This window comes from Chanodichthys erythropterus, chromosome 13 (assembly GCF_024489055.1).
Source record: "Chanodichthys erythropterus isolate Z2021 chromosome 13, ASM2448905v1, whole genome shotgun sequence".
NCBI classification, from domain to species: domain Eukaryota; kingdom Metazoa; phylum Chordata; class Actinopteri; order Cypriniformes; family Xenocyprididae; genus Chanodichthys; species Chanodichthys erythropterus.
In genome coordinates this window covers 36,276,692-36,297,231 of record NC_090233.1, presented here as the reverse complement: position 1 = coordinate 36,297,231, position 20,540 = coordinate 36,276,692, and the positions used below count along the sequence as shown (strand labels likewise).

At 34.4% G+C, this 20,540-nt stretch overlaps 1 protein-coding gene across 1 annotated transcript; it reads left to right on the top strand.

The window, feature by feature from the left end:
- Positions 1 to 815: 815 nt before the first annotated feature.
- cds2 (CDP-diacylglycerol synthase (phosphatidate cytidylyltransferase) 2) lies at positions 816 to 20,253 on the top strand. Its single transcript, XM_067407907.1, has 13 exons — positions 816 to 961; positions 7,173 to 7,312; positions 7,553 to 7,649; positions 9,279 to 9,376; positions 10,902 to 11,041; positions 12,325 to 12,383; positions 13,070 to 13,152; positions 13,318 to 13,405; positions 14,001 to 14,069; positions 14,261 to 14,413; positions 14,736 to 14,855; positions 15,042 to 15,145; positions 16,954 to 20,253. Exons 1-13 carry the CDS (start codon positions 896 to 898, stop codon positions 17,084 to 17,086), a joined length of 1,350 nt encoding a protein of 449 aa, XP_067264008.1. The 5' UTR covers positions 816 to 895; the 3' UTR covers positions 17,087 to 20,253.
- Positions 20,254 to 20,540: the final 287 nt, after the last annotated feature.

Sequence of the window (20,540 nt, the reverse complement as noted above, 5' to 3'; positions counted from 1 at the left end):
AATGAATAATAATAATAATAATAATGAAAAAAAGACATTTTGCCCCCCTGCTTGGGTAAACTGTCATGATTACTAAAAAAAATAGATATAGGCCTACAGTATAAACAATACATCAGGTCTCATTTTTATTAAATTATTTCTTTGAAACAGCATCAATTAATGTAAAATACTAAATCAAACAGTATATGCAAATTAATGAGTTTTGACAATTTAGTTGAATAACTGAATAATGACAGACAAATCAATTAACATAAAAATAGATACATCTGAAAGGCCAACTTATTGTATTGAAGTGAAAGTGAGTTCATAATAGCAATCGTAGACTATGAATTCTGCTCAGTTAACCTATAGGTCATGATGAATAATGAAGATGTGTGAAATGTATGTGAAGACTTCAGATGCAAAAGCCTCTAAGTGCCATCAAAACATTTCTTCTAGCTTGTATGTTTAGGTTGAGTAATTTCACTTTAATGGCATTTAAGGTCCTTTTCATTGCCATTAAAGTGAAATAACTGAACATAAACATATGAGCTTGATAAAAATGATCATTTTAGAAGAACATTTCAGATGGCACTTTGAAGTCTTCATATTCAAATTAAATAATATCTCCCTGAATTATAATAATTATTACTTTATATATTAACTTTTCACTTCGAAATAAAACAAATATTTTACCCTACAAATCTTCCATTTATAAATAGACAAATTAATAACCATAAATGTACATCCATCCATCCATCCATCCTACACTGGCCACTAGGGGGCGCGCTCTACCGTTTGCGCACGCATGCGTAGTCGCTCCCTTCCAGCCCCAATAACAATCATTGAAAACGAACAGCAACCCCGAAGATTCATACTTCATCAGGCCTTTATTTTTCAACAGACCGATTCCACCATGACAGAATTACGACACCGAGTAGCAACGGAAAAAGAGCTGCAGCATCAACACTCGGAGGATAAGGTACCAAATAAAGAGAGAGATGTGGAGAGATGTGTGTTGTTTTGGCTATCATATGAGCTACATGCTGTCATACATTGAAAGAGAGAAAAAAAACGGTAATGGGTCGTTATGTTTCTGGATCCCGCTTGCAAGTGTCATGCCACAGCAACCTTTAATGCGCTGGTTTGAGAAACGATTGTAGTTTGTAGCAGTCATGAATGTAGCAGATTATAGCTCGTGGAGAGAATGTAAGCATCATCATTGGTCTCGAGCTGATGTTTTTCCTGTCCTGCTTATGTACTGAAGAAATCCTGCTTGTGTCCCAACAAAAACAAAACACTGCTATCAGGCCCCAGTGTATTTCTCGCAGTGCTATGTTGCTGAAAAATTAAATTAAGTGGCATGAACAATCCCTGCGCTGTTCAGTTTAGGACAATGAGGTTAAACTCTTCTGGATAAGCTGTGCTTTCAGCAGAGATAGTAGATATCTGGAGTGCATGGACTGATCTTCACACTGTGTGGACATTTTAAGGTGGAAAACATGGAGAATGAGAGAGACGTGGGCAGATGGGTGAGTCAACATTCATGTGTCAAAAGTCTTTGACCTGTAGGCTCAGGCTCAAAGCTTACAGCAAGATCACGGTATACTAATAAAACTCATTTGAGTGACTAATACTAAATTAATAGTAAATATTTGTGGATTGCACATTTGTTCTCTTTTGTATTTGTCTTTCTTTTTGAGAATCAAAGGACAGGTTTTGTCATTTGTTGTGATAAACTACAATCTAAGGAATTCTAGGGTAAACTGTTTTGTACAGGCTTTAATATCTGTAAACATCCTTCCTTCTCAATAGTGTCTTTGGTCATATATGGTTTGTGTGGTTCACCATATAACTTCCTCCTGTTGTATTTTTCCCATCATTTTTCAAATAAGCACAACAGCCCATTCTATCTTTTGGGCTGACAACATGATGTTGGAGTTGAAAGAAAAACTCAAATGTGTGTATTTATAAGTTTGCTTGCTGCAAGTATAGTGACAGGGTCTCTATCATGCTAAATAGATTAATTTTTCATCTGGAACCCTGAGACTAAGATACTGGATCATGCAAATTAAGTTTATATATCAGTGGTTGTCAGGCAAATGTACTCTAACCATCTATTTTTTTTTTTTCTGTCTAGCATCTGTCTATTTGTTATTTAAAGTCAGCATGAAAGTTTGCAATCTGTTTTGCTTCCATAGTCTAGCATATTTCAAAGTGAAAGAGAATATTCATTGTAGGTTTTGTGATTTATCCATTGGTGATTTATTGGATCATTAAAATAAGCCATTACATACAGAGTTTTTTTGATAATATTCCTGCTTCTCAGATTTTGATTTCATTTCAAAAATGTATTTCCCCTAGAAATTAAAATTCTTTCATCATTTACTCACCCTCATGTTGTTGCAAACCTGTATGACTTTCTTTCTTCTGTGGAACACAAAGTACATTTTGAAGAATGTTGATGACCAAGCCGTTTTGGTGATCATTGACTTCGATTGTATGGAAGAAAAAAAAAACATTTAAAAAAAGAAAATCATTCAGGTTTGGAATGACACGAGGGTGAGTAAATGATCACAGAATTTTAATTTTTGTGTGAACTATCCCTTTAAGTTGAAATATGATTATTGATAAATAATTATGAATAGTCAATAATTTTATATTGGTCTTATGAAAAATAATTATGATATGGTCACGCACCAGTGCATCCAACCAAAATGTTTCTTTTTTTTCGGCTTTTTTTTTTTTTTTTTGCATTACATCTTTAACCCATTTCCCAGTATATTACACACACAGATTTGTATTTGTGTTGCTGTGAGAGTTTGAGAATTTTAAGAATTCATTTGAGAGGTGAGAGAGGCCTGCTGAGTTTATTACATTAGACTAAACTATGCCATTATAATGAAATGGAGAAAGCCACTGTGTCCCTGTTTAGGATGAAGTTCACTATAGGGTCAAAAGTGTGGACAACTCAACCATATGTGCTTGTCTTGATTAATATTTGATAAACTGTCAAAACCATGGCTGTTTATAGTTAATTTGCTGCTATAACAGCTTCTCTATTGTCAGATTTAGTATTTTTTTGTGCACAATAGTCCAATTTTTCCACTCCAGACCAAATAATTTTACTGGTGGCTTATTACAGTGCCATGTTGAAAGTCACTGAGCTCTTTAGTAAAGCCCATTGTACTGTAAATTGTTTGCCTAGGGTATGTTCTGTGGCAGTTTGCCTGATTTCATGCACCTGTTAAACAAGAATGTAGCTGAAATTAGAAGGAGGATTTCCTGGTGTTATATTGTATAAGGAAGTTAAGCTGCCTCTTTACCCTCTCTGATAAACGACAGCCCAGAAGTCATTCATTTCCACTGGAGAGTGGTGCAGGAGTTCCGATCATATGCGTATGCAGAATTTGCAGATTACATTTAATCTTTGAATGCATTGAAATATTTGAATTTTTGTGGCTAGACAGTATGCAGCTGCCAGATCGAATGTGATGTATTCTAACCAAAAAAATTAGAATAGTGAAGAACAAAGTCAGAATTACCAAAATATTTCCATGTTATTCTTTAAAGGGGTCATGACATGAGAAATCAAAATTTCCTTGACCTTTTGATGCTGCAAATTTCATAGCTTAAAACATTCTCACTAAGTGTTTATTTGATCAAGCTCCAAAAATGACTTTGGTATTGTGGGATCTGTGACATCATACAGTAGTTTTACATCATTGCACCATAGGCCCCGCCCACTGACAGCTGACATTTGCCTACACTGGATTTGAGCGGCACGTCACGTCAAAAGCAAATAGAACCCATTATAATCACTGACGCTGTCTACACTGGATACAGTATACAGACCTGTTCGCTTTCTGATGTACGTGCTTGAGTCTGTCGACAACAGGAAAAATGGAAGAGTGAATGGAAGCATAAAGGAATATTCGCTTTGACGCATCATGTTTAAACGGCTCATTTTCTCATTTCTGTAGAGGCTTCAGAAGGATCCTAGCATCAAGAACAAGTGGATTGTTTATTTTTAATGGCGTCGTGGATCGTGTCGGAGGATGTTTGTTCTGAGAATTTCTCTGCAGATTGTTTTGTAAATGAGGCACAGTGTTAAGGGCTCAATATACTCAAGGCAAAGTTCTTTATTGTTCTTCACTCAGGGGTAAGACGAAGTTCGAAATACGAGAACAGCAAAATACTTTTAGTGAACATCCGACGCCGCACATTTTGCTGAGAGTGGGGTTTAGATGAATATGCTGCGCGCTATCCTCTCAATAACCAAAATAATCACACAACAAAAATGAGAAAACAGCAAGCATTTTTTTTTTTAAATAAAGCATAAGAAAAGCATCTGATCATAGCAACATGGATATGTTAGAATGAGTTCTGCAATTCGTCACTCCAGTAGTCACGTCACTTTTATTTATATAGCACTTTTACAATAGATTGCTTAAAATCAAGCAGCTTTACAGTATTAAACATGAAAAACTACGGAAGAGGAGTAGGGCCAAGCAATAATAAAAAAATAAAACAATCTCGAGATTAAAGTTGTTAAATTTCGAGAGAAAAGTCGAGATAAAATGTTGAGAATAAAGTCATTAAATTATGAGGAAAAAATGTTTAAATTACGAGAACAAATTTTTTTAAATTATGAGAAAAATGTCGTTAAATTTCGAAAAAGGCGATATAAAATGTTGAGAATAAAGTCATTAAATTATGAGAAAAAAGTTGTTAAATTACGTGAACAAATTCATTAAATTACGAATTTGTTCTCATAATTTAACAACTTTTTTCTCGTAATTTAATGACTTGATACTCATAATTTAATGACTTTATTATCATAATTTAATGACTTTATTCTCAACATTTTATTTCAACGTTTGTTCTCGAAATTTAACAACTTTAATCTTGAGATGGTTTAATTTTTTTATTATTGCTTGGCCCTAATCCTCTTCCGTAAAAAACAGTGTCAGTGTCTCGTTTCATCAGAAATAAAACTTACTATAAAGCAGCTCTCCAGTGTGTTCACGTTTTCATTTGGGAAATATGACCTCGACTGACTCAACACGAGAAATGAAGTGGAAAAAATTTCCATGTGAAAGAAAGCAGAGCCTCCACACACACCTACCTATTACGTAATAGCTACGGACCATAATTCAAAGGTGTTTATCAGCCGTAGCAAACTGGAAAGTTAGCTTTGCAAGCTGTTTCAAGCTCCCAAAACAAACTCCAAACGAACTTCGTTTTGGCCTGATTTTGTTCGAAATGACGTCACATCAGTTAAATCTTCAATTTGGCTTGAAGTATATTGGTGCCTTAATGGAGGGTTCGCAAAGAAACTTTTGTTGACAGATGAAGCAGTCAGCTGTATTGGATCTGACAGCAGCTATATTACAAACCGGTCATAATGATGTCTGTAAATGGAGGTTATATGGATATTTTTTTCAAAACACTTACTTGTGTGCAATACAGTAGTTGTAGCTGTTTACTGATAATCAACTTTATTTTAATTAACTTTAAATAAACTTTATTAACATTATAAGTAAACCTCAAGGAACATATTAAAGTAATAAAGAAATCCATGTCATGGCCCTTTAAACACTTTTTGCCAAAAGTGTGGTTATAAATAATTATTTAAGCATTTGTATTGTGTGGATGTTCATACATTCATTAATTTTACTGTGGCAAAAGTGCAGAGGGTAATGGCTGCTTTGTGGCCTGATTTGAAAGTTCAGTGCAACTGCCACTAGGGGTGAAAAGCGTCAATCATATGCGATGTCGGAGATAGTGAAAAGTTGGTTCCTCCTGCTTAAGCATCAAATACTGCTTCGAATACATTACACATTATGTTTTGAATGAATGTGACATGTTTAACACACACATCAGTCATCTATTTTAAAGATTGTCACTGATATTGTGTCTGTTGGGGAATTCCACATTTCCAGATGGCTAACGCTGCTGTCCACAAATTTCGCAGAAGTGTTGCTCATACTCTAAGAAGAGCTAGGGCCGAATCTGGCAGGAAGACTGAAAATGTCTCTCTTAGGAAGAGTGGGATGTCCTCAGTTCCTGATAAGCTATTTGTAGTTAGTGGGGAGTTTAAGAAACGGGGAAGGAGGTGGGCGGGATGAGGGAGGGTATTTTTAACTCTGACATCTTGAATATCAGGATGTAGCCCGTCTCCATGGAAACCCTGGATCCTTCTCTAGGAGCTCTTGCTTTTAGTTGAGTGTCAGCCATATATGTATGCGTCTGTTAGCTTGAGGGCTCTCTTTGTGATCAGATCCAAATTATTTATGTCAGACAGAGAGAAAGAGGTTTCTGGAACAATCGTAACGGCTCGACCACTGGTGCTACCCCATCTGATGATGACAGCCTGTTGCTATGGTGACGAAGGCAGGTCTTTTGTAATTGCGCATGCAGGCCTTTTAGATACAGTGCTGCCTTATATAGCCTAAACATTAAATGGGGTCTGTGTTTACCATTAATTCATGCTTTCAAACTACTTTTGTAATGGCCTCAGTTTTATTGGGCCATTCACATTAGCTCTCATGATGCTGGAAAAAAACAGCAACCATCGACGAGAGCATGAGCTGTGTATTGAGTAAACTACAGTTCAAAGGTTTGGGGTCAGTCGATAAGATTTTTTAAAATGTTTTTGAAAGAAGTCTCTTGTGCTCACCTAGGCTGCATATATAAAATCGAAATATATTAAAAACAGTAATATTGAGAAAAATTATTACAATTTAAAACAAACATTTTCTGTTTTTATACAGTATATTTTAAATTTATTCCTGTAATGTCAAAGCTGAATTTTAAGCATCATTACTCCAGTCTTCAGTGTCACATGATCCTGCAGAAATCATTCTAAAATGCTGATTTGGTATTATTAAAATGTTGTTATTGTTGGAAACGGATGTGCTGCTTAATATTTTTTTGAAGACGGTGATATATTTTGCCTCTTTGATGAATACTAAAAAGTTCAGAAGAACATTTAGCCTTTTTGAAATAGAAATCTCAACGATGTAAAAGTCTTTTCTGTCACTTTTGACCAATTTAATGCATTCTTACAAAATCTTACTGACCCCAAATTCTTGAACAGTACTGCAAAATTCTTTGCTAATGAACAAAACTGTTTTTGATGGATGAGGTCACATGTTCTGAATTTGTTTCTTCTCTCCAACCATCTCCAGGGCTCTGAGACAGAGGGCAAGGAGAGAGATGGAGCCTCAGACAATGAGACTAAATCAGATTCTGGGGTTCCTGAGGTTCCCGTTTCTGCTGATGACACACCAGAGGTTCTCAACAAAGCCCTCTCTGGCCTTTCCTCACGGTAAACATCTCTAAATCAACAATTAAAATAGAATTAACATGACTCTTTAGTAAATTAAAATACGTTTGCATGTCATGTAATATAAAAAGTGTCCTGCTCCAGAGCAGATTATTATTATGCTGTTGTGAACACCGGATGATTCGTTCAATAAAAAGGCCACCAGAGCTTTTAGTCCTTGCATTAGGAAGATTATATTTCCACTCAATATGCTTTGCGCTAATGTGTTTGTCTCTCCTGCAGATGGAGGAACTGGTGGGTGAGGGGCATCCTGACCCTGGCTATGATCTCCTTCTTCTTTATCATTATTTATTTGGGTCCGATGGTGCTGATGATGATTGTAAGTATCTTCTCTACCCGTTGTTGTAGACACCAAGGGATGTGGACACTTAAGAAAAACAAGCTGCTCAAATGTCATAATTTTAGAGAAAAACAGCTAGTTTTGAAGCTTCCAAATGCAGCATCAAACGTTTGGTATTTATTTTCACATGACAGATTTGTGTCTACAGTCTCAACTGCCTCCTGGTCTTAATTAATCTCTTTTGTTTCTTGGTTGCATTTACACTTTCATCAATCTGATAACAAACCCGATAAGTGTGACAAATTGTTTAGTAAATGAAGAGTAAATGAAGTCTATGATGCATATGCAAGCAGAGAGACAGTTATAATAGATTATAGGGAATATTGTGTTGGTAATTTCACAAATCACCAACCAATGTTCTGGTTTGTCATCATCTTGTAAAGTTGATGACACTTATGGGAAATAAAGGAATTTGCCAGATTCCAGGTTATGGATAAATCTAGTTACAACTGCAGATATGAGAGCCATAAAAGTTGTTTTTTTTTTTTTTTTTTTTTTTTTGCACATGACAGATGAGCACTGATGTTGTTTATTCTGTTAACATTATTAAACATTATTTCTCAGCTGAGCTGCTGAATCAGGCCTGAAGATGTGCTTATGAGACCTCTCTGAATAATAAGTGTCCACTTTGTTTCATGATCTGGCTACAGATTACAGATACTGTAGCCGATACATATTTTTATGTTATAGCTGCTTCCTATTAAAATCTATATTAATATGTATAAAATATGATTAAAATGCACTACATAGTCAAATAAATAGTTAGTTTCAATGTCAAAACAAATTTTGATGCTTAAGTGAATTTAGGCTTCAAAATGTTTTAATCAATAGTATAAAATATGCATAATTATTCATTTTGAAGTGAGTACTTTAACAAAGTCAAATAGATGGGACCTCTGTTATAGGCAAGCACTTGAATAAATCTTTTCTCTGGGGTGTTGTTATTGTGAACTAAATCTATTTTAAAAATTAGGTAAGTATGATAATTTATAAAATACAATATATATGTATTGTTATTGTTATATATTAATTATTTTTTACATTTTTAAAATATTAAAATATAAATATTAGATGGAAAAACTTTAAAAATGGAAATTAGAAATGTTGCCTTGGCAACTAACTGAAATAAGTATGTTTAAGTTGAAGTATTAAAATGACTAAAATAAAAAGTTAAGGCTATATAGAAATATAAAAAAGCTTATGATAGCTACATAACAACATTATTAAAACCTGAACTAAAATGAAAAGTGAAAATATAAAAATTGAAAATATTATATACTATATAATAATAATGCTTTGCTCTAATTTTACTACAATATTAACACTAGTTGGTGTAACATTATTTAAAATCCAAACATAATTGGAAAAGAGTATCCACAATTAATTATCCAAATTTAACAGACAATGCATTTGCATAATGATGTTTATTTTTTAATAATGGCCAAAAACTGATATGGTCCTGTATATCATATTTCCAATAAGCTTTATTTACTGCCAATTATAGCCTTATACACACGATGCATTCTTGCTTTCAAAAACTGCTAGACAGTAGCACACCCGAGAAGGTTGCCTGTTGGCTCTTTATTGTCCTCTGTGTGTCTTCCACAGGTGCTATGTGTTCAGATCAAATGCTTCCAGGAGATCATCACAATTGGTTACAGTGTGTATCACTCTTACCACCTGCCCTGGTTCAGAACACTAAGCTGGTGAGACCTGCGACACACACCTGCCACCTTCATTTTCACGCTTCATTGTCTCTCCCTCCCTCCCTGTTCTCATTATCTTTCACTCCAGATCTCTCTCTCTGTCTCTCTCCCACTGCGCTATGCCTGTAATTAGAGGGCATCGTCACTTTCATCTTATCATAATATGGCTCTTGATGTGTTACAAGTTCTTTCATTTTCTGTGTTGCATTAGTAACCGCTGCACTTGTTTATTCGTCCAGCTATACATGCTATCACCAGCTGTATAGAGGTATGAGAAATTCACTCTGGTTTAGACCGCAGTCTAAACTGTAGTCTAGTTTGTTTGAAAAGTTGCAGGAAAGATTCACCAAGTTTTATTCATGTGAAAATACTAATGAGTTTTTAAATGCAGGGTTAATTTAAATTTAATTTGAATCTGGCAAAACTGTCAGTTCACTTGATGTGAAATGTCAGTATGAATGTGTAGAATCTCTGGAATGGTAATCTGAGTGAAAAATTCCCCTTTTAGTACATTCAAGTGAATCTCATAAAGAAATGTTTTCACCCCCAAAATAAAAAAGAAAGAACTTTGAATCAATTTATGAACAAAGAAAGGTAAAGGGATAGTTTACCCAAAAATGAAAATTTCTGTCATTAATTACTCACCCTCATGTCATTCCAAACACGTAAGACTTTCATTCATCTTTGGAACACAAATGATCTTTTTGATGAAATCTGCAATCTAAAAAATGCTGGGTTGTTTTAACCCAAATTTGGGTCAAGGAAATGTTGACCCAGCATTTTTTAGAGTATGAGAGCTTTATGTCCCTCCATAGATAGCTACGCGAATACCACGTTGACGCTTCAAAAAGTTTATAAAGAGATTGTAAAACAAATCCATATTTGCTTTATATGATGAAGAGATTGAATTTAGAATTTTATTCTCTTATAAACATATTTATTTATATATATAAAAAACCTTTATTACTGAAATGCACAGATACATTTTTAAATAAATTATTTTTTAATTAAAGTGCACTAAAATCTACCAAGGAATCATTTGTGCAATACCGTTTAAATAGCAATAATTTTATTAAAAAAATAAAATTTCTAATTTCTATTAAAAAAAAAAAAAAACTTAAAAAAAGATTTTAAACCTAGGCTTCAATTTCTTTATGCAAAATATCTTTCTTATTTTTCTTTTGGGGTGAGCTATGAGATGGGTTTGATTCATGCTGTTTCAAATACTGGTGAACTTTTCTTTGAGTTGTTAGGTTTTATATATTAGTTATTTTGCAAATCAGATATAAGTAGAACAATTTCTCTACATTAGTCCTGCTGTGTAGCCTAACACACCATTCTTCTGTGGTCATAATCCTAGTCAGCTGCTGATCAGCTAAAGTCTGACCATTTCCTACATCTCCTATTGCTGTCAAATGGGCCCATTATAATTGCTTTCACAAGCATTAGAAACACTTTGAATAATGACTGCATGTGAAAGGCCTTTGACATTATGATGACTGACGATTGTAACGGTTTTTGTCAGGTACTTCCTGTTGTGTGTGAACTACTTCTTCTATGGGGAAACAGTGACAGATTATTTCTTCAGTTTGGTGCAGAGGGAGGAGCCACTACGCATCCTCAGCAAATACCATCGCTTCATTTCCTTTGCCCTGTACCTCACAGGTCAGAAACTTCTCTGTCACACAAGCATGGTACTTCATTTCATCGTTGGTGTTTCTGGAGACTTAAAGGCCTTTGGAAACTTTAATAACTTATAGTTATCACAGTTAGTTCTAAGTCCATCAACTCCCATTTTCCCACACTGTGGTGAAGGCAAAGTCAGATGCAGTCTTGAAGACATGCTTTATATTACCAGTTCGAATGCAGACGTGGTGATTTTGCTTAAGGTTTTTTTTTTTTTTGGGGGGGGGGGTGTATTTTTTTTTTGTCATAGGTATGAAGTTCAAGTCATCCAGGATGTGGTTAGGCTCTCTGCCTGTCTATGCACCCCTCGCTCATTTTCTCTTACAAAAAGATGCAAGACAGCAGATTTCATACATGAGTTATAATCTTATGTTTTTTGTATTATTTTTCTTTTAAATATAATAACATTTTGTTAACAATAAAAAAATCAACAAACAATCAAACATTACTTTTGAAGCAGGAAAAAAAGTACAAATTGTGTATGATTAATATATTATGACACATCAAACCACAATATTTAACAAAAAAAAAAATCACTGGTCAAAATATGGTATCTAAACTAAAAATATCTAAACTATTAAAATAAAAATATGTAAAAAAAATATTTTATATATATATATATATATATATATATATATATATATATATATATATATATATATATATATATATATATATATATATATATATATATATATATACACATATACACAAATAAATAAATATTTATTTTGAATATTAAAAAAAAAAAAAAAAAAATCTGATCTACTCCAGGCTAGAACGCTTTGGATGGATCAACAGCTGAATTATAAATAGGCCTGATCTCCTTCAGTTATTTTTATGTATTGCTGGTTTTCAGATGCTCCACATATGGCATTTTATTGCATAATGTCCATAATCCATTATGTGCTTTATTCATTTGTAATACCGGAACTGTTGGTTACAGTGCTCTCTCTTGCCTGAGACAAATCATGTCATATCTTGCCATATATGGTCTAAGAGTAAGACAAATAGTCAAAGTTCCTTTTGTCAATTTGTTAGGCAGACTGTTAAAAAAAATGTATAAACCTTCCATGTACTTCAGATAATTATTTTATTTAGTTTCAGACCATCTTTTATGTGTGGTTGGTTTAATACCGGCTGGCTCCTGTCAAACAGGGCATAATTAGTGACACTGTGACTGGCCAAAAATAGTCGCATAGACATGTGGTGATGGCATTGGTGGAACTGTCTGTTTTACCAGATGTCTGTTTCTTTCACAGGGTTCTGCATGTTTGTTCTGAGCCTGGTGAAAAAACACTATCGGCTGCAGTTCTACATGGTGAGTGAGTGTGTAAATGTGGCAATTAGTCTGTATATTTTATTTTATTTATTTTTATTCACATGCTCACATATTTACATACACATGTATTTGTCATGCATGTCAGCCTGCATGACGTTTTTGCTGATATTAATCATGGTGGCCACAGACCCTACACGTTTCTTATCTTTTTCCTTGTTATAGAATCACTAACAAGTGGCAGAAAGAATGAGATGAAAATAAAAAATAATAAACTGTATGAAATAAACCCTAGTATAAAAAGAAATACCTTCCATAACTTCAAATCAAGACATGATCAAGTCATCTTCACTTGGTGCAGACTGGGTCATTTAAGACTTACCCATGAGTTTTTATTAATAGGCGAAGTTCCTCCTTTATGTCTCTCTTGTGTCAAGTTCCTTTGACTGTTAAGCATATTCTGTTGAATTGTCATTTTTATGATGCTGCTAATGTATCACCCGAATGTATTTTAGATTTTCTATCTTATGTTAAGTTGCAATGTTTTATATAATAATGTAAATTTTATGGATGATATTGACCTTTGTGTTTGCCATGTAAATAGCCGTGATGCTAATATGGTGTAAATATTTAATAAACAAACAAACAATATCCTTGTCATAGAACTGGCTTTTTGTCCCAGATTTGAAGTGAATAGAGCTATTCATCTCGTCTTTCTCTCTCCCCAGTTCGGTTGGACTCATGTGACCCTGCTGATTGTGGTGACTCAGTCCCACTTAATCATTCATAACCTGTTTGAGGGGATGATCTGGTAAGATGATGCCTCCTGTGTTCCACTGCCAAACACCATTTTACACTTTTAAAAATGTAAACTTTACAATCCTGTTTCATCCCAGGATGAACAGTACAACAGTACAGATAATTTTCTGGTGTAGGTGATCTGTTTGTATAAGGTAATCTGTTTCTGTGTGCACAGGTTTATTGTTCCCATCTCCTGTGTTATCTGTAATGACATCATGGCTTATATGTTTGGCTTCTTTTTCGGTCGCACCCCTCTCATCAAGGTTTGTGTTTTTGACATCCCAAATTAATTATCCCATAATATTCAAAATTCAAATAATAATTGCATCTGAATTATATTAAAATGGCAGTATAGTATTTACACTACCACGGTTTGAGGTTGGTGAGATTCACCAAGGCTGCATTTATTTATTCTATTAAAAATATTGTGAAATTACTAAAATCTGAAGAAAAAAAAGTGTTACCATTTGACACATTTTTGACACATGAGAAAATATAAAACTCTTTACTGTCCATTTTGATCAATCAAATGCATCATTGCTAAATAGAAGGATTATTTCTTTAAATCTATCTTAGTGACTCCAAACCTATAAACATTCATGTATTAAAATTGAATTTATATCCTTAAGCCATATTTATAATTTTAGCAATTGTTTTTATTCAAATGGTCTTTTTAGTGGATGTTTACACAGGTGTCCTAGCTGGTGTAATTCATCACATTAACTATAAATTACCCACTAATGCAGTTACATTCATGCATTTTTTTTAGTGTGGCTCAAGTGTCAATACTTTCTGTGGCTTCTGTGTAATGTTGTGTATTGTTAGTACAGTTCTCTTAATGCTGATGTTTCTCTGCAGTTGTCTCCTAAGAAAACGTGGGAGGGGTTTATCGGTGGCTTCTTCGCCACTATTGTTTTTGGAATCCTAGTGAGTAATAGCCTACTTCCTGTTCTTCGTCTGGTCTTCACTGAATGTTTTTATGTAGATTTGGAAACTTGAAAATTGCCTTGATTGACACTTTAGAATGGGCTGATATAGTTCCTTCTTTACCTTTTTTACTTAAGATGTTTAATGAGATGCATCTGAAAAATAACAAATACCTTTCTCGCCTTCTCCAGCTGTCATATGTGATGGCAGGTTACCGCTACTTTGTGTGTCCAGTTGAGTTTAACAATGACTCCAACAGATTCACAGTGGACTGTGAGCCATCTGAGCTCTTCCAGCTTCAGGACTACGGCCTGCCATCTGTACTTCAGTCCATCACGGGCTGGGTAAAACACACACTTACATGTACACGGTCTGTTAGACACTTACTCCTCATGTCTCTCATTTGGTCTGTCCTCTGTGTTTTTTTTGCTGATTTTATGTCTGTGTTTGTCACATCCATGTGCTTACTCTCTACTCACTGTGAATGTGTCACAGCTCTGCTTCACTGTCACTGTCAACATTCTTTGGACCACAAAAACACAATGTTTTAACCGAAAGCATGACATAATTCAAATCAACTCAAATCCTTCAAGTGTTCCGTATTTTGAAAATGCTTACAAAAAAATTGTCTTACACATTTCCATCTCTCTCCCATTTTCTTTTTAGACCACAGTAAAGCTGTATCCTTTCCAAATCCACAGCATCGCCCTGTCTAGCTTTGCCTCCATCATGGGACCTTTTGGAGGCTTTTTCGCCAGCGGCTTCAAAAGGGCCTTCAAAATCAAGGTGGGTGTAATTTGTCCACCCACAAATCATACAGATCTGAAAAAACTACAGCTTTCTTCACTACATGGCATGGCCATGCAGTAACAGTAAAAGATCAATTTAGATGTATATCAGACTACCTGAACAGTTTCCTGTCCTGTGTTTGACACTCTGGTCATACTGTCCCTGTGTTGTCCATCTCTGCAGGATTTTGCAAACACCATTCCAGGTCATGGAGGAATCATGGACCGCTTTGACTGTCAGTACCTCATGGCCACATTTGTCAATGTTTACATCGCCAGCTTTATCAGGTAGGACTGTTATTATATAAACTGCCCTTCAAAACTTTGGGATTGAAATTTTTTTTTTAAATGTTTTTGAAAGAATTCTCTTATGCTCACCAATGCTTTATTTGATCAAAAATACAGTAAAAACAGCAAAATTGTGAAATATTATTACAGTTTTCAATAATTGTTTTCTATTTTAACATATTTAAAAAAAAAAAAATGTATTCCTTTGATGGCAAAGCTGAATTTTCAGCAGCCATTACTCCAGTCTTCAGTGTCACATGATCCTTCAGAAATTAATAAATTGGTGTATAAGAAACATTTCTTCTTATTATCAGTGTTGAAAACAGCTGTGCTGCTTAATATATTTGATGTGTATTATTTTTTTTTTTTCCGGATTGTTTGATGAATAGAAAGTTCAAAAGAACAGCATTTATTTAAAAAAAAAATATTTTTTAACATTGTTAATCAATGTTATATGCTTTTTTTTAACAGCTGCATTTGAGGTGAAAAACTACATTACCCATCAGGCTATACAGAAAATTCCACCAATCAGAGAGTTATGCTGCGTTCACGGCACATCGTATTTACTGAAATCTTGAAATGACAAAACGTGATGTTATATTCGGAGCTGTTCACATCCTCGGACTGGGAATTATACGTTTCTATGGCACCACTATCAATGCCTAAATGAATCTGCGGCACTCACGTGGTACACGTGGGAGCTTTCAGAAAACTCCCATCCTATAAGCTGTAATTACGAGCTCCACGAGGACGTGAACACTTTTTACAAGCTAGAATCTCGTAACTACAGGAATTACGAGATGGCATGAATGCAGCATCAGAACAAACAAATCACAGCAAAAGAGCTTCCAGGGAACTCCCATAAAGCACTGCTAATGATGTAATGATATTGGCCTTGCTGTGCTGTCAAAAAAGTGGGCAGACTCTAATGCATTCTATCGTTCTATATCTTTGTTAGCTTAAAGTGTTAGTTCACCCAAAAATGAAAATTATGTCATTTATTACTCATCTTCATGCTGTTCTACTACACCCGTAAGACCTTCGTTCATCTTTGGAAATTAAGATATTGTTATTGTCCGATGGCTCAGTGAGTCCTCTATTGAGAGAAAAGCCATTCAGGTCCATAAAGGTACTAAAACATATTTAAAACAGTTCATGTGAGTACAGTGGTTCTACCTTAATATTATAAAGCGAAAAGAATACTTTTTGTGCGCCAAAAAAACTAAATAAAGACTTTTGAATAATATCTTTTATGGGCCAATTTCAAAACACTGCTTCGGAGCTTTATGAATCGAATCAGTGAATCGAGGTGCCAAAGTCACGTGATTTCAGCAGTTTAGCCATTTGATAGGAGATCCGAATCACTAATTCGAAACAAAATATTCATAAAGCTCAGAAGCTTCATGCAGCAGTGTTTTGAAATCGGCCCATATAGATATTGTTGAAAAGTTGAAAATTTTGTTTTTTTGGCGCACAAAAAAGTATACTTGTCGCTTTATAATATTAAGATAGAACCACTGTACTCACATGAACTGTTTTAAATATGTTTTTAGTACCTTTATGGACCTTGAGAGTTTGAATGGCTTTGCTCCCAATAGAGGCCTTGCTGAGCCATCGGATTTCATCAACAATATCTTAATTTGTGTCAGGAAGATGAACGAAGGTCTTACGGGTGTAGAATCAACCCTTTAATTGTATGTTTTTCAAAGACTAATATAATAATAGTAATTTACAATCAGAATGATTTGAATCATATCAGTGTTTCTAGAGCATAAAAACTGTGTGCTTTGAAATTTCCTCTCTTTTAGAGGGCCAAACCCTTCTAAAGTCATCCAACAGCTTCTCGCTTTGAGACCAGACCAACAGCTCCACATCTTTAACTCGCTCAAGGCTCATCTGACCGAGAAAGGCCTGCTTCCTGCCCTAGAAGAAGCAGCCTAACTTTTCGAACCACCCCAGGGACATCCCATCGGAGTGAGCCATAGATAGAGGGAGGAGAGTGCAACGGAACCCGATCCAGGCATGAATGGAAGAGGGAGATGAGATGAGGAATATAAGAAGGGAAACAACGGAAAACTGTACTACAACCTTGGGTCATTCCATTTTCAGTGTGTTTGTGAGAAAGAGTGAATGAACGAGTGTACAAATCAGTGTTTTTGCTTGTCATTTAATTTTTTTGTGAAAGTTTTATGTTTATCTCTTATGCCACAAAAGAATATTATATATATATTGACATGACATTGACATTTGTTGTTACAGTTGTACAATTCCACTTGTGTACAAATGTTCCGTACCTATAGATTGTCTGAATATTTTATAGTGTTTTTTGTGTTTTATTTTGTTTTAATGCACTGCTCATCACACTGTCATTTCAACCTCAGGCTAGCCTTTTCTTTTTTTTTCTTTTTTTTTTGCTAACCGGTGTTTACATACACCTTCATAGTTTCAAAAAAGATTGTATTTCCACTGCAGAGTGCCGTAAATTCATATTTCTTTTTCATGGTTTTGACATTTTTTGTAACATTATATTTAAAAGCAATATGGTCATTGATATCAAAGGTGTGCTTTAGCCCAGTAGGTGGTGACTGTTACAGTTCAGATGTGAGAGAATATATGTATACTGTACTTACTAAAGGTAAGAAAAAGATTCAGATTTTATTATTCAGTGTTTGAGAGGAAGTTCAGACCTTATCAGACTAGAATTACATAGTCCTCTCTGTGGCTTAAATGTTTGCTACGCTGAAACGATCCCTGTGAGCTAAATGAATAGGAAGTGACTTGAATTGTTACCGTTGTTCATAGTTAATAATAATTAGTTGTTACTCAGCTTTGAAAAAGGCCATTTTGAGATTTTGACAGACATTGCACTCTCAATGTTAAATGTTCAAGAATTATTGTTCATTTCTGTCCCCCCACTGAGCAGTTACAAGCTAATCTTTGTCAAACCTAAAAGATTTTTCTGTGTGTGTTTGTGAACTGTTACATGCTAAATGCCAAGTAAGGATCAGGTTGGGCCATCAAATCTCAATGACTGTTTTGTTTTTAAATTCATTTCATATGAACCATTTTGTACCATTTCACTGTATGAGACAAAGTCTATATTTCTGTTCCATCGGTTTTATTTTTTACCATCACCTACTGTATAAAATCATTGATAAAGGGTCAGAACTATAGTATGTCTTGCTTAAGGTATTTTATTCTCCACTAATACATGTTGATCATTAACACGTGCCATAAGCAATATTTATTTATTTATTTATTTATTTTTTAAAAAGGAAACCTTAATGGGTGTCATCGAGCAGCTTTAGAAGAGTAGTCCAGTGGTGCAATAACCTGTATGAGGTTGTAATGGGCTATAGGTTAGTTTGTGTGTATGGTCCACTGCCATTTAACAGTAAAGATTGATGAGCACATACTTTCAGACTGGTGTGTATTGATAAAATGGATAAACTATTTAAACTTGTGATGGGCAAGTCATACGTGAGGTATTTTGATCTTATTTTTCAGTTTAAAAAATTAATTTCTGTTTTTAAAATGCTGTTTGTTTTTGTTTCTATACCCAAATATAAATGGGTAACTTATTACCTGAGTTTTCTGTGATGGTTAAATTACTTTTTCCTCTTCCAGAAGATGACATTGAGAATCATGTTTGATTGACAACCCAAGCCATATACCTTAAGTACAAGTCTTTATAGCCGGTTTAAATTTTGTTGCTTTTCACTACTGACGCAACAGCACAGCAGTCAATGTATAATATTAAATATTTAAAGCCCTTCCATATTTTCACCATCCACCATGCATGTTTTTTTTCTTTTTCAATTCAGTACACAAAAAAACACATAAAGTTGTGATCTTCACAAGTGGTGCAGATTTTTTTTTTTTTTTTTTTTTTAAACAATTTATTTCATGGTTGTATTTTATTAGTTCAGTTCAATGTCTTGATTTAATCAAATTATTAGATCTTAATTTTATTAGAATTGCATACATTGTTATTAATTGCATAAGATTATATATTGTATATGTTTGACGACGTAGAGATTATTCTATTCTTATCTTTTACTGTATTTGAATGGTCCTGTAAGCCAGTCTGTGCTCTGTGTATGTATAGGACCCTGTGCTGAAACATTAGCGTACGAAGTCCAGACGTTAACTGAGCAATTTCAATGTTTTATAGTCAACACAACAGAGAGAGAGAGAGAGTTGTTGCTGGGTAAACACTAGTGTCAGGAGCCCGAAACACATGCTTTGGTGCGGTTACACATTTATGAAGAGACAAATTTATCAAAGTCTTAAATACATGTTTTAAAAAAAAACTGGCTCGTCTTGTTTCTGTGATTAGTTTATTTACAGATTGATCGTGCTTCCTACGTTTAGGGCTTGCTTAAAAAAAAGCTAGCACGATATTTAGGCTCTTGCGCGTGCCATTCATAGCCGATAGAGGGCGTTAAACCGTCGTTTGTGTGTGTGGTTAACAATCACTAGAGAAAGACTAATAGCTTCTTTTTTTGATACCTTGATTCTGTTTCCGTAAACACTGCCGTGACATTTTATACTTCTTAGAAATGATGCGAATGTAGCGGTCTCATGTAGTGTTAAAGTGTCAAAGAGAAACTGACTGCAGTGCAGTTGTGTTCTCTGTATGTTCTCTGTGCTACCATTACATTTGCAATAAGGTTACATTAGTTAACTACATAAGTTAAAATGAACTAAGAATGAAATAGCCTACTGAAGCATTAGGCTATTAATCTTAGTTAATGTTAATTTCTCCATTTACCGATACATTATCAATTCAAATGTATTTGTTAATTTGTTAATTAACAAATATATTGCTCATTATTAATGTTATAGTTTATGCACTAATGATACCTTATTGTAAAGTGTTAGCCATTAAAGGAAGAATAGAAACGATATGAGAAGAAAAAACTCATCCGTTGAACAAATGAATAACAACAGGTCAATATGTTGTTGTTATTTGTCATTAAGTATAATTGTCTGTATTTCTGATGCATTTTGTTTTGTAATTTTTGATAAAGCAGATAAATGTGCTTTCCCTGCTGCTTTTGTGTACAGTGATTTGCTCATTTGCAAATGGTTAATAAAGAGGAAAGCTCAGCATAAATATAAATATACATATATCCACACTTGATCTCTTCCTCTTGCTGTTTGAACTTCCTTTTTTATGACAGAAACAGTTTTGTGTGTCCATTTTAGATGTTAAAATACTTTCAGAAGATCTGCACGTTGCATCTCTCAAAGAGAATGATGACAAATATCTGAGATGAAGGTGGCCCCATTGAATGAGGTACATCCTGCACAGTTGTAGCCTGCATGTTCGCCTGTGTGAAAATTCATCACATCTTGTTATTTTTCTGTGGTTCTCTTCAGTTTGCCACTC

Bases quoted from the DNA above. Each gene is read 5' to 3' on its own strand.
- cds2 (XM_067407907.1), top strand. From the start codon at position 896: ATGACAGAATTACGACACCGAGTAGCAACGGAAAAAGAGCTGCAGCAT. The intron at 962-7,172 runs GTACCAAATAAA...AACCATCTCCAG, and splicing joins ATCAACACTCGGAGGATAAG to GGCTCTGAGACAGAGGGCAA. The intron at 9,377-10,901 runs GTGAGACCTGCG...GGTTTTTGTCAG, and splicing joins TGGTTCAGAACACTAAGCTG to GTACTTCCTGTTGTGTGTGA.